We start from the raw sequence: 13,239 nt of genomic DNA, 5'->3' as shown, positions 1-13,239 counted from the left end.
GTAAGAGCATCGGAGCTCCCCCCCCCCCCGGCATAGGTTGCTGCTGGCGACTGTGTGCCAGCGCAGCGATTTCTGTTTTAAGGTGAGCGGGGTATGAGGAAGAGGGGTTTCCTTGGATTTCTCTCTTCTGCTGGCTCCGCGTTTGTCTTGTACCTTCTTGTGTCCAGCAAGGTGAGCCCTGTAAAGCTCTGATATTAATCCACCCGCAATCTGATTGCTTCACAAATACATTTTGAAAATACCAAGGGGAAAGTCGATATCATGTTTCATCTGTCTTCCCCTCTCCCCCGCAGCAAAAAAGTGGTTGTTTCCAGGGGAAACACTTTTCTTCCTTTTATTGCCTAACAATTCCGCCCCGCCCCTCCCGCCCTCCCCATACAGCGTTCACTGAATCTTACTTATTGTGACAGAGCCTTTGGGCATCCTGCACTCTGTCATGAAAAAAACAGCTGATGGAAGATAGTGGCCACATTCACACTACACATTTATTCCACTATTATTCCACTTTGAACAGTCACTGCTTTCCCTCAAAGAATCCTGGGAAGTGTAGTTTGTGAAGGGTGCTGAGAGTGGTTAGCAGACCCCTATTCCCCTCTCAGAGCTACAATTCTCACAGTGGTTTAACAGTCAGTCCCTCCTCCCAGAGTACTCTGAGAATTGTAGCTCTGTGAGCCGCAGTTTAAAATGATTGCAGCATAATCCTTAAATGATTGCAGCACAGTTAAAAGCATACCCCCTCCCATATATGGAGCTCTGCATAGGGGAAGGGCATCCCTTTAAGGCTTAATGGAGTCCTTTTAACTCCCTTCCCCTTCTGTTCCTTGCGTAGGCACTATACATGGTGCCAGTGCACTGCTAAGTGCTTCCTGTTATTTACAGTGGAAAACTCATAGGTGGGCTCCCTTGGTGAAATTCAACAGATCTATTCAGAGGGCCTGGTGTGCGAGCTTCTCATGCTCTGAGCATCATCTCCATCTTGCTGCCCTGGGCTCCTTCTAGGAGGAAGAGTGGGCTATAACTTGTTAAATAAATAAATAATAAAATCTCCTGAATGTAAGCTTTCTATTAATATCTGAGTATCAGTCGAGTCCCTGGACTTCTTCTTTTATTACATTTATATGCTGCCTTTCTTCTGAGGAACTCAAGTCAGGATGTGGTAGAACAGTAGAGCTGGGACTTCAAAGATCCTCTACTCCAACCCCCTCCTGATGTAGGAAATCCACTGCTATATCATCCCTGAAATGCACCTATTCAACCTCTAAAACCTGTTCCAAAGAAGAGTTCACCCCCTTCCTAGGCAGTCTGTTCTACTGTTGAACAGTTTGTACTATCAGGAGATTCTTCCTAACATGTGGTTCCCAGGCACTTTCTTATCCAGACCAGACCACTGATCCAAACCTGGGTTTAGATTTTGTTCCGGTCTAGCAATGCAATTGTTATATTCTTAGAGTGAAACAAGAATAAATCTCCTTTAAATCAATGGAATTGATGGATACTTATGCTTTCCCTGAATATTGAGATCTGTAAATCCTAGGGGTAGCCTTGAGGCTTTATAAGCTCTGAGTAGTTCATGTAGACAGCTGTAAGTGCTTTTTTCAAGAACAGACTGTTGTAGCTAGGTGTTATAGAGAATTATCTTCATAGTCAACAATGGCTTCTCTAAGAGAAGTTTGCTTTCGCATACACAAGTTATACATATGAAAAATACACAGATTGTTATCAAGAAGTAAGCAATTAGGTCAGCTTTTCATTATAATGTGACTTTTGTAAATATAGAAAACGGGGGGGGAAGCTAAGAAACTTAAAAGGAACTGAAATTCCCATCATCTTCAGAAACAAATTATCAGTTAAGATCATTTCACTATTTTTCCATCTTTGGAACTTCTTTGGAAGTGTGTATCAAATCTGGAGGCAGTTCCTCGAAAAAGTAGGGTATAAAAATTCAAATAAATATGCTACAAGTGGGATTTAGCAATTATTGACTGTGTGGGTTCCTATTGATGGTGTCTGGCATTTGATCAGCTGTCTGTTACTGTGTATGTTAAGTTATCCTTGGAAATGCATTTGAAGCTGGATCACTTCTGAAGCATAGGTTCCCTTGAACAATGGGGGTTTATTTCTATTTACCAGACGTGTCACAATATAGTATAAGTCTTCTTTTTAATAATAGCATTTTAATATATTGGCAGAACAATTACACTGCTCATTGACTTTTAGTGTGATTGGTTCTTGAAAGTGCAACCTTTTAAAACCTCTCATCTTTAGAACTTCCTTGTTCAAGGAGGCTTCAGCAATTGTTAACACAGGCTTTTGATTAGGCAGGTGTCATATCAGATTAATGATTCTGTTGCCAAGTGCCCTTTTAAACGAATCATCACTTTTTTCATTATCTAGCAACTGAGAATTTGGAGCATATCTCATGGGCATTTAGAATATTATGAAATAAGAGTCTATTTTGGTGAGTGGCTTGATTGCTTTTATTTCCCCTCCCCCACCTCCAATAAATTAGGATTATTTGCTATCACTACTTTCAGTGGTCATGCTTGAACACCACAATAAATCAGGGTTGCTGGCTTTATCGTGGTGTATTGTAAAAGAGCAGAAAGCTTGAACCTGGAATTGTGGTTTGTTTCTCCCTAACAAGCAAGGATCACTAGCCAGCCTTAAACCATGTTTTTTGTTTTGTTTTTGTAGGTTTCCAAATCTTGGCTTGATAGGGAGCAACTAACAAAGATTCTAGGTTTGGATGTCACATGGAGCTGGGTTTAATAGTGGCTTCTTGGTTTGTTTCTCCCATTTGCGCCAGGGGAGGAGCAAAGCAGGAATGATCAAGCAGTCTGCCACAAAATGCTGCTAATTCACAATAATCCATGGTGAGTCAGCAGTGTGGGAATGCAATTCTTGGGCTGAAAAAAGATATGTGTCAAAGCTGCCTGGACAGGGTATTCCATCAATTGGGTTCTACCACTGAAAAGACCCTCTTCCTTATCATGGCTTAACATGATGTATGAACATGGTCACTGTGGCTGATTTATCATAGAATTGTAGAATAGTAGAGTTGGAAGGGGCCTACAAGGCCATCAAGTCCAACTCCCTGCTCGGTGCAGGAATCCAGCTTATCTTTACTAGAATTAAACCACGATCAACAGCTCAGGACTGAGGTATTTTAAGGATTGTCTCCTGGGTGAACCTGCCTTTTTTCACTTAAATAGGGAAGACTTCATGACTTTGTGTGTTATCCTTGTGTAGGGCTGTGCCAATCTTCTCTTTATTGTTGCAGTCACATGAACCTGTCTGGCTCTTAAGATCTGCTTGAGATGTCCTTCTCTGGGCATCTCTGCCCTCTGATGTTAGAGTGTGATGAGTGGGGGAAGCTGGCCTTTTCCTTGGTAGAACCCAGTTGATGGAATACCCTGTCCAGGCAGCTTTGAGACATACCTTTTTTCACCCCAAGGTTTCCTTCCCTTCTGGATAACCTTTCAGGGGGTACATGCCAGTGGTGGGTGGGGCCAGAGGCAAAAGTGGGCGGAGCAACAAATGTAAATCTTTCCTTTGTACATTAGGCTACTTTCTGCAAACGCTCACAACCCCTCTCTGCCTTCCATCCAAGCATGCAAAGAGGCATGATCATAGTTCAAGGCACATTCCAGCCAGGCAGAAACCCTCAAGCAGGTGCAAAGCAGGGCCGCAGCGGGGGGGGGGGGCTGAGGAGGGGTTATGGTCTGGGGTGGGTCCCAGGGCCAGAGAGAGCAACTTGGTGGGCCTCATTCAGCCCCTGGGTCTGAGTTTCCTCGCCCCTTTCTTATAGTCTTCAGGTCAAGACCTTTTTAATCTCCAAATATTTTAAAGATGGACGGGTTTCCGCTGCTTGTATTGGTTTTTCTGACCCTTTTCATTGACTGCAGTCTGCTGCTTTCTTTTATGTTTGTTTTATGTGGATTGATATGTAATTGAGATTTGATTGTTTTTATTAAAAATTACTTTAGAGACTTCTCAAGAAGAAAAGCAACATGTAAAAGCTTAAAATAAATAAAAGAGAGAGATTAGCCTCCAGCTTTCTTGAATAGGACATTTTAAAAAACCAAGCAGAAGAATTATAGCACATTTCTCTATTAGGCTGGATCTGAAGCAGGGTGGTTAACCTTTTTTGGCTTGAGAGCAGCATTCACACTTGGCCAACCCAAGGGTTGCTTTTATGTTTTATGGATTTATTTTGTTTTTAATATTTTCTTATTTATTGTAAGCTGCTCAGAGAACTTCGTCTTGTGGGATGGTATGCTGTAAATAAATGAATGAGCAAACAAACAAGGAAACCTATGATCAAGTTGTTATATTATGCTGGTCTCTTTCATATTATTATTGTTCATTGTTAGTAACAATGGCCTGGTTTGCCCATAATGCTAAACCATGGTTTGTTAAACTAAGGTTTATTAACCATGGGTTGGTGTTATATGTGAAACCAACACAGCAGCTTAACTGTAGTTTAACTATACAGTAGGGCCCTACTCCTACAGCGGGTTACGTTCTAGACCCCTGCCTAAAAGCGAAACCCACCGAAAAGCGGAACACCATCAATAAAATGGCACCCGACGCCCAGAAAACGCCGTAAAAGCGGAACAAGCGCCGTATGAGTGGGGCCCTACTCTAATTGAAAGCCACCATATTAGTGGAACGCCGAAAAGTGGGCTGCCGAAAAGTAGGGCCCTACTGAAGTTTGTTTACTGCAGACAAACCATTATTCAAAACCTTGGTTTGTTGTTGGCTTGGTTTGTTTTAACTGTGGCTTGGCATTCTGTGTGAACTTGGCACCTTTCCTTAACCATGGTTTGTTTGACCATCCCACCTAAGACACATGCCAATTTGCAAAGGCACGAGGCAAGAGCAGCTGGTAAACAAACCAAACTTTGGTGAAATGAGCCATGGTTTGTTTGATCATTTGTGGAACAAGGTTAAACACACAGAGGCTTAGTGTTAAGAGGGATCCAGCTTTATGCCTTTCAAAAGGTGTTATGAATATAAAAATACTGTACTCCTCAAACAGCTGAGTATAAAACTCTCAGATTAAAATTATGAAATTTGTGCAGAGGAATGCTGTCCTGCCAGTGTTTGTGCGATGGTGCTAATGACAGGTGCTCAGTCAACAAGCCTTCAGTTCGTTATATACATCCATCTTCATGTGCTGAAGATCTCTATGGGAGTTCTTTTGTACAAGACTCTCTTGCAGTTCTGAAGAATGACTACTACAACTGATCCAACTGGTCCTTTTTGACCTTGCTAGCCTTTTAACCATCATATTTCCCCTAGCCTGTTTTATTCTTTGTCTCTGCAACAAGGGGGTATTTGTACACTCCTATCTAACTGCTTGATTTGTGACATTCTCATTTAATATTCACAGCAAACTTTTTTTTTGTCCTTCTGTTTCCAATACTGCAGGCCCCCAGCGGGATATTGGAGAGAATTGGAAGAAACTAACAATAAGGTTTTATGCACAGACTTCAGACTACTACCTCGAACTGCAGTTGTTTCCTTTTAAGCAAGAATGGCTTTTGGGCTAGGACTAGGATCCTTCTGCTTACTCTTGGGGTTTTTAAGAGGTGGGAAAGTACTCCTAGTTTTCATGCTATAAAGATAACAAACAACTTGCTTTCAAGGTCAGGTGAGAACCCAACCAAGGGTCTCCACTGTGCACCAAAACCTCAAAGGCCAGATAAAATGAAGGCTTCTGGAAATGGATAATTCCTGACTTACTTGCAACAGATTCCCAAATGGCTTATATAACGAGGACTGTGAGAAATATGTCATCTAATGACCCAGAACACAGCATTTCAGTCGATGTGAACACTAAAATATCACTGTAGACATAACACAGTTGTTGGCCCAGTTCAGTCCACACATCACAGTAAACCATGGTCTGAACCAGGGATGTGGCTTGTTTTGCTCTGGACAAGCCACATTTGTTTAGCCAAGGACAAACCTTTACTTTGCATTATGGAGCAAACCAATCCATGACTCCTGGTCGAGACATAACACTAAGCCAGGGGGTGTGGTTTGCTGCTCCTACTGACTTGAGGGGAGGAGTTAAGTGAGTGTCTTCTGCACGTTCACAGTAACTATGAACTATGGATTATCATGATGTGTAAATGGCTCCATTGTAAATCTTGTGTGTTGCCTGCATTTCTGTTTTTTCATAAACCCTTTACAGACCACATTTTGTTCATTTGTGCAGAATGCTGTTGGGATTATCCCTTCCTTGGGGCTTTACTTTTATTTACCTTGGTATTTTCCTCTCTCTCATTTTGCTTCCCATCAGCCACTAAATCTCCATTTAGAAATGGCATTCTGCTCTTCCCCAAACAGATGATTTCCCCTCCTAAAAGGCTTTGCCATATTTCAGGGAAGTGGAGGAGGCTGGGCACTTCAATAATGTGTGACACCATGATATCCTACTCAATAGACAGAAGCTTAAAAATGAATATAGCATAACAGTGTGGCTTCTCATGAATTTCTGACTTTTGATTGGGGAAGATTTTCATAAGCTCCAGCAAACGTTGCCTGAGAAGCTTTTGTCAGCATTTAGTTTATAGATCCCCCCAGCCCCAGAAATATAAATCTGTGGGTGATCATTGTCTCTAGTTGAAACTAATGACCTACTGAGTAAGTGTTCTAGGGTTAAACGTTACTTTGTTTGTTCATCCATACATTGGCGGAAGCATGAATGAACTGCAATCTGTTTTCTCTGCTTTGCATGTTACCAGCAGAAGCAAATGCCTGTGGTGAGGTCCATAGGCTGCAATCCTACACTCACTTGCCTGGGAGTAAGCCCTACTTAATTAAATGGGGCATACTTTTGCGTAGGCTTGCCTAGATTGCATGAAGTCAAGTCTCCATATGTCCACTGGTACTAATGGATCTCACTGTGGGAGGTGTAGTTTTGTCCCACTTTAAGCATCACAGCACAAGCCATGGAGAATGAAATGTGTATGATTCATACTTCTGTTTCACTGCTTCTCTATAACACAGTGGTTGCCAGCATGGTGCCCATGGGCACACATGGGCCTGCAGAGGCCTCCCCTGACACTCGCACGGTCCCCTCTGCTTCCTCTCCCCACTGCTGAAATTAGGCTAGAAAGAAGCATTCTTTTGTAGCAAGTAGACTAGATTGCGGTGTGTGCTTGATTGTGGTCTTGTGTGGGGTCCTGCTGGAAACCGCAGGAGTTCTTGCACTCAGGTCTTGCTTGTGGGCTTCCCATGGGTAACTTTGGCCACTGTCAGAACAGGATGCTAGACTAGATGGGCCATTGGCCTGATCCAGCAAGGTTTTCTTCTATTCTTAACAGTTTTTCTGGTTTGCAAATGTGCCCATTGGTCTAAAAAGATTGGTGACCTCCCATTATTGGCTCTCAAACAGAGGCATTCTGAGTTCAGATCCCTGAGGTCTTTGTCATGTTGCTGCCTTTTTCCTTTGTAAATATGGGCCTGTTAACAGCTTTTTGCCACCTATTCCAGTGTTCTTTGTTTTGTGGGAGCTGCCGACTAGAATTGCAATACTGATGCAGTGAATGCCCAATTAGCTCACTCCTAAGACACTCCCATCCAAGTTAGTGATAGTGCTCCTGAACCATTTATTGGGCTTGATGAAAATTGTTTTTTACACTTGTGTTAGAAAGGCTGTCATTTTGCATTTATACAATTGCCATAATATCACATACCAAATAATGATAGCGCAATTCTATACATGTCTAGTCAGAAGTAAACCCTACAGAGTTAAAGTATGTATAGAACTGCAGCCTTAACTACTGCAATGAAGCCACCCTAGTATGTACGCAGAAGGGTATAGATTTAAAATTTTGCCAAAGTCACAGAAGGCTATCATTATGCTGTGAGAACTGTACTGGCATCTTGACTCAGGTTGCAGTCCTATTCCACACTTACCTCTGAGTAATCCTCATTGAACTCAGTAGGACTTACTTCTGAGTAGATATGGTTAGGCTTGCCCTGTCATTTTCATATGTCATCTTTCGCCACATATTTCATCTGTCTTTGATATTGTTGGTTTTTGTTTTGAATTTTTAGAATGATTGAAAGGGCTGCATCCAATGCCAGTTCTACTCAGAGTAGATCCATTGAAATGAATGAACATGACTAATTTAGGTTCATTAATTTCAGTGGGTCTACTCTGAGTAAAATCTAGATACAACTCTTAAGGGTTTTTTAAAAAAATGGTAGGATACTTTGAGGCCATTTGGTGGTGGGACAGAATATAAATGCTATAAGTAAATAATTTAGAACAGATTATCCATACTTGCCATACCAACTGTAAAGGAAATTTGACCCTCACTGCTGTTCAGAGAATAAACTGTGCATATTTTCTCCTGTTTCTGACATCCTGATTTCATCTAGTTTTCTGCAATCCATGTGGCCTAGAAAATTGTCTTTTAAAAATAATTTCAGCTAAGATATGAATAGATGTATTTAAATTCATAGTAATAGACCCAAACTCGAAATGTATTTTGGATAGACAAGCCACTCCTATAAGGGTGAAAAAGATGTGTGGAAGACACTTTTTAAATAGGTATTCATTTATGTCCTAAATTAATGCACATGCTGCACACATTGAAAAGACTGAGGTCTGTGTCAGATGTTCTGCTGATTCTCTTGCAATGAAATGAAAGTGACTGTGTAGAAATCATGACTTTTGCTGTTGTGTTTTATTTTAAGACTGGAATATCAGAGATGCCCCACTTGTGGGCTTCCCAATCTTGTTAGAGACAGGATGGTGGGCTAGTTGGATCTTTGGTCTGATTTGGCAGGACTTGTGTTATGTTTACTGTTAAGGAACAGATGTTTGATGGGATGAACTAAGCTGGAGGGCAGAGAGAAACATTTATCTCTGATATGGTGAATTTGGCTGGATAGTTTTCAACTTTTAAATGATCAACAAACCTATAGGTCATATTCTGATTATGCTGCCATTTCTGCAAACCAATATACTCTACATTGTTTCCACAGTTATACTTATGTTGTTTTTCCCAAGAATATCACAGAGTCAGGGATAGTATATTGAGGTGGCTTGGACAGTACTCAGCTCTCAGCTTCCTTATCTTCTTTTCTCATACGGCTTTGCATCTTTTCACATTGCATCATCTCTCCACTTACTTCATCCTACCACTGTTTTCAGCTTGATCCACTGTCCCATCTGCTGTGCGTGCACAGCAGAGTGGAATTCACCTCCCTGCTCAGGACAGGAATGTGTTTGTGTGTGAATGAAAGCAATTGCATCTGCAAGGCCAGTTGTGCAAGTCTGTCCCAATTAGGGTTGGGAACTGCTTGTTGTTAACTGTTCAATTACATTCCATTGAACTGGAAGGTGGTTTCTTCCTATGTTCATTTGTTTTCCGCTATCTTTTCCTTTTACCATGTTACTGTTTTCCTCCTGAAAAATAACACTTATATCATTTTTTCTAACAATGTTTTCCTTTCCAAAATGAAAGGAAAGCAGCTTTCTCTTTGCATGCCCAGTGCCCACCCACTAAATACCCCTTCTCCTGTTCCTCCTCCTAACCTTGAATCTTACTGTTATTATTATTATTATTATTATTATTATTAGTCGCTTTCCCCCCAAAATGGAACTCAATGCGACTTACAAAAAAGAAAAAAAATGTGCTCAAAGTGGCTTACAACAAAAGCAAACAACAATTACAAAACAATTTCATAATAAAATAATACAACAGCAGTAATAAAACAGTAACAAATGTCACAGCAAACACAAAACCCTTTTCAGTACTATAACATTACATTCTTTAGCAGGCCACATTACACCTCTTGGCAATATGGCAAAAATAAAAGGAAATTAAGACAGTTTCAGCTTTGCTCCTAGAAACACCCCACCCATGATGTTACTCGCAGTCTAACTCCTGCAGCCACTTCTTGCAAGCCCTCCAAAGGCCGGAGGTAGTGGGGTAGCTGGAAACGCCACGTTTATGATTTTATGAATGGTAGCTCAGACAAGTCACATCATCTTCCAGAGAACTTGCCATGTTGATAAAATTGCAACCTCAGCCCCTTTTTAATACCACTGTTAAAGGTGCAGGGGTGGAGAAGAGACTCTTCTTCAATATGGCTTTTGCAGGTGTTCATTTCCGTTGGCTCTGTACTTCTCCCGGAATCGCTGCACTTGCTTCACGCGGAGGCCCCAGCTCTCCTGCCGCTCTCCTGCATGCCGAAGTGGCGCAGGACTTCCTCAGCCATTGATCAAACTGCGCCGAGGCGCTGAGGTGGCTCCGGCTGTGTTCTCGGGAGTTGCATCCAGGGCGCCTTCCCGTGCTGCTGCTGCCGCTGCCCTGTCTGTTGCCGCTGCTGCCTTTGGGCTGCTTGCTGCCTGGAGATGGTGCCTGGCTGTATCATAATCCCGCAGGTGGTAGAAAGCCACATAAATATGCTCAAAGCGGCTTTTGTGCTTTGCTGGGGGGTGAGCAAGCACAGCTGGTTCCAAGAGGCAAGAATTCACTGCAGGAGATGGGAAGGACAAACAAACCAGTGTTCTTGTTGCACTGGAACATTAGGGGTTTGTTTGTGCAAATAAGGTACTGCTTTGGACATATGGCTGTAGGAAGTTCTAGGGACAGCTGCTACAGTGTCTGTTTCCCTATGGAAGGGGAAGCACACTGGAGACATGGCATTTTGGCATATTGGAACCTTCCCGCTACTCCCAGCCATGGGAAAAAGCAAGAGAAGTGGAGGGATCGTGGGATCAATTTCACTTTTGGTCAATTTCACATTAGCAAAGTAAAGAGAAGGCTGGTCAGTTTCGCCTATGTTATGCTAGGTCCTTACACACTGCTTGGCTGCCTGCCTGTCAATGCCAGCTGCCATGCTGGTAGTTTAGCATGGGCTGCTTCTGCTTCACCAAGAGATCTGCAGTTCCAAGAGAGCCAGGACTGTGAGCCATGGAGAACCGTGTGCCTGCCTGTCTCCCTGTCTATTGTTTGTTTCCCACTTGCTGCGGTCTTCAGGGTGGGCTTTTTGTGTGATGTGTGTTTGTGTGCATGCTGTTGTTGTTGCCGCCTCCGAATATACCAAATAAAAACTGCAGTATTGGCATAGCAAACACTTCAAACATTTCTTCCCCTGACAGTATAAATATCAATATCATTTGCATTATATTCAGCAAGGAAAAGCCACTATCAGTAAAAGTTGCAACAACCCGCAGCACGCAAGATCGGTCTACATGATAACAAATGGGCAGACTATAGGGAAAGGTTTGGTGCCAGATTCAAAATTAGCAAAATCCTTGCCCATCTCTAGTCTTACTTAACCCTCATCTAGCTGGAAACTACATAGTTCCTTCACTGAGTTCATACATGCACACATGGCATGGGATCCCACCATTAGAAAGAAGCTTCCACACTTCTGCAGGTGCATGTGAGTGGGAGTTAAGATGTCTTTATAGGGCTTGATTCTGAGGAGGAACTCAGCAGCGAAATTCCTGACTAAAAAGAATTGCTGGGTGAGGGGGAGTTAGGAGTAGAGAATCGTGGTCTTAAAACAACAATAACACATCATTTCATGTTAATTGGTTATTGTGTACTATCTTAATTGATTCTCCAGCAGGCCCAGAATTAGTTTGCTCAAGCTGAGGATGGCTCTTTGCCTGATAGGAGTGCATAATCTTGATCCCCTCCAATCAAGATGATATCTTTTCCTGTGACTCAGCATGCTGTTTTGCCTAGTCAACTCATTTGTCTGCTACCCCTGACTTCTGTGGCAGCTTAGAAAAGAAAGTCCTTTCATTGTACTTGGTTCCAAAATACATGATATTTCACTTCGAAAAATAGGGGAAGCTGAACTCCTGGTCTTCAAGCTTTAGTCTGTCTGCTGGACAAATGCTGTGAGTTCTTTTCAGATATGATTTATGGTGTTGCTGTCATAGCAGACACCTCTCTGTTATATTTCCAAAGGCAAATGGGATTGTGAAAGAAATAATTATAATTGGTAAAGGGGAGAAGCATTTGAATTGGAGTTTCTCTTGGGGCCACAATAACCCTGTGAATTGCACATCTGTTGAACATAAAACATAATAATGTGCAATATTTTATGCATTATTGCATAAGAACACAGTGCATTATTGTGTTCTATGTTAGTAGATTAGATTTGTATCCTTATGAACAAAATTTCCTCTCTAGAAACATTAAATTATAGAACAAACACAACATTGTTAAAGTGTAGTTCTGGTAAGCACGTTATTAGGAAGATACAGAGGTGCTGAGTCTCTCTTCTTTATTAAACAGGGTTTTTTTCCCAAATAAAAAGGACAAAATCTCCTGAGTGCCAGTGTTGGAAAATCCTGGCTTCCTTTGGCCAACAGATGGCCACTTTTGATGGTGACTGCTGTGATGAGAATGTGTTCTGTACATTGTGTTCTGTGCAGTTCTGTGCATTTAGCATTTTGATATTGGTTTTGTTGGGCATATCATGCATGCTGGTGGACATATTGCAAAGATATCGCAAGTTTGCAAGTCATTTCTTTCTACCTCTGTCAAAAAGTGTAATTTTTTAAAACAAGTGCCATTTCAGATCAGCATGCATATGTGGAAACTTGGAGAACAATCCTGTATTCCTAATACCATGTTCATAAACGTCATGCATTTTCACAAAGATTTGAATATACAGATTGTACCATTGTAGAAGAAATTAAAAAAAGCACACACTGAAACACACCATCCCATGAGCCGGTGGTTAAGCCTGCAAGCTTTCAAATTACACAGAAAAGCTTCTGAGGCAAAATGCCTTCAGCTATACAGATCAAGCTTGCCCCAACGTTAAGATCGCTATTAAAATTTATACACTTACCTCAAAAACGTCTTCTTATGGAATATGATTTGCTTTCAAGTTGCTGGTTCTGTCAGCACAAGAATTTCTTCTTTCACAATGGAATGTTTTCACCCTTTCCTCTCCCTGGGTATTCCCTAAATCTGTTCTGTGGGTTCCCCAAACCCTCTGGAGCAGATCTGGGGACGGCTTGAGGGGGCGGTGGAGGGGGGGGAAGTTCCTGTTGAGCTAGCACAGTTATTTAGTTGCATACTACCCATTGTTCGGGTAGTATGCAACGGCTCCTATTCTTGAAAAAACACACACCTTGTAATAGCTAATTGTGTGAATAAAATGTCTAGCTAGGCTTCTGTTCACTGATTAAGATATTCTATTTATATTGAAGGTGGCTTTGCATGTTGTATGAAGATG

General features: G+C 41.8%; 1 protein-coding gene and 1 pseudogene across 1 annotated transcript in view; one reads left to right on the top strand and one right to left on the bottom strand.

The window, feature by feature from the left end:
• Nucleotides 1-13,239, top strand: part of KIAA0319 (KIAA0319 ortholog) — a 46,632-nt gene that overhangs the window by 585 nt on the left and 32,808 nt on the right. Inside the window, 1 exon segment of the mRNA XM_061593537.1 lies at nt 5,434-5,594. Coding sequence (XP_061449521.1) covers nt 5,540-5,594 — 55 coding nt within the window. The 5' untranslated portion in view covers nt 5,434-5,539.
• On the bottom strand, nt 3,205-3,301 carry LOC133375976 (U6 spliceosomal RNA; annotated as a pseudogene).

The sequence above is a fragment of the Rhineura floridana genome, chromosome 1 (genome assembly GCF_030035675.1).
Source record: "Rhineura floridana isolate rRhiFlo1 chromosome 1, rRhiFlo1.hap2, whole genome shotgun sequence".
Taxonomy (NCBI): Eukaryota; Metazoa; Chordata; class Lepidosauria; order Squamata; family Rhineuridae; genus Rhineura; species Rhineura floridana.
Note: the sequence above shows the minus strand (reverse complement) of the source record. Positions and strands in the feature narration are given on the sequence as shown.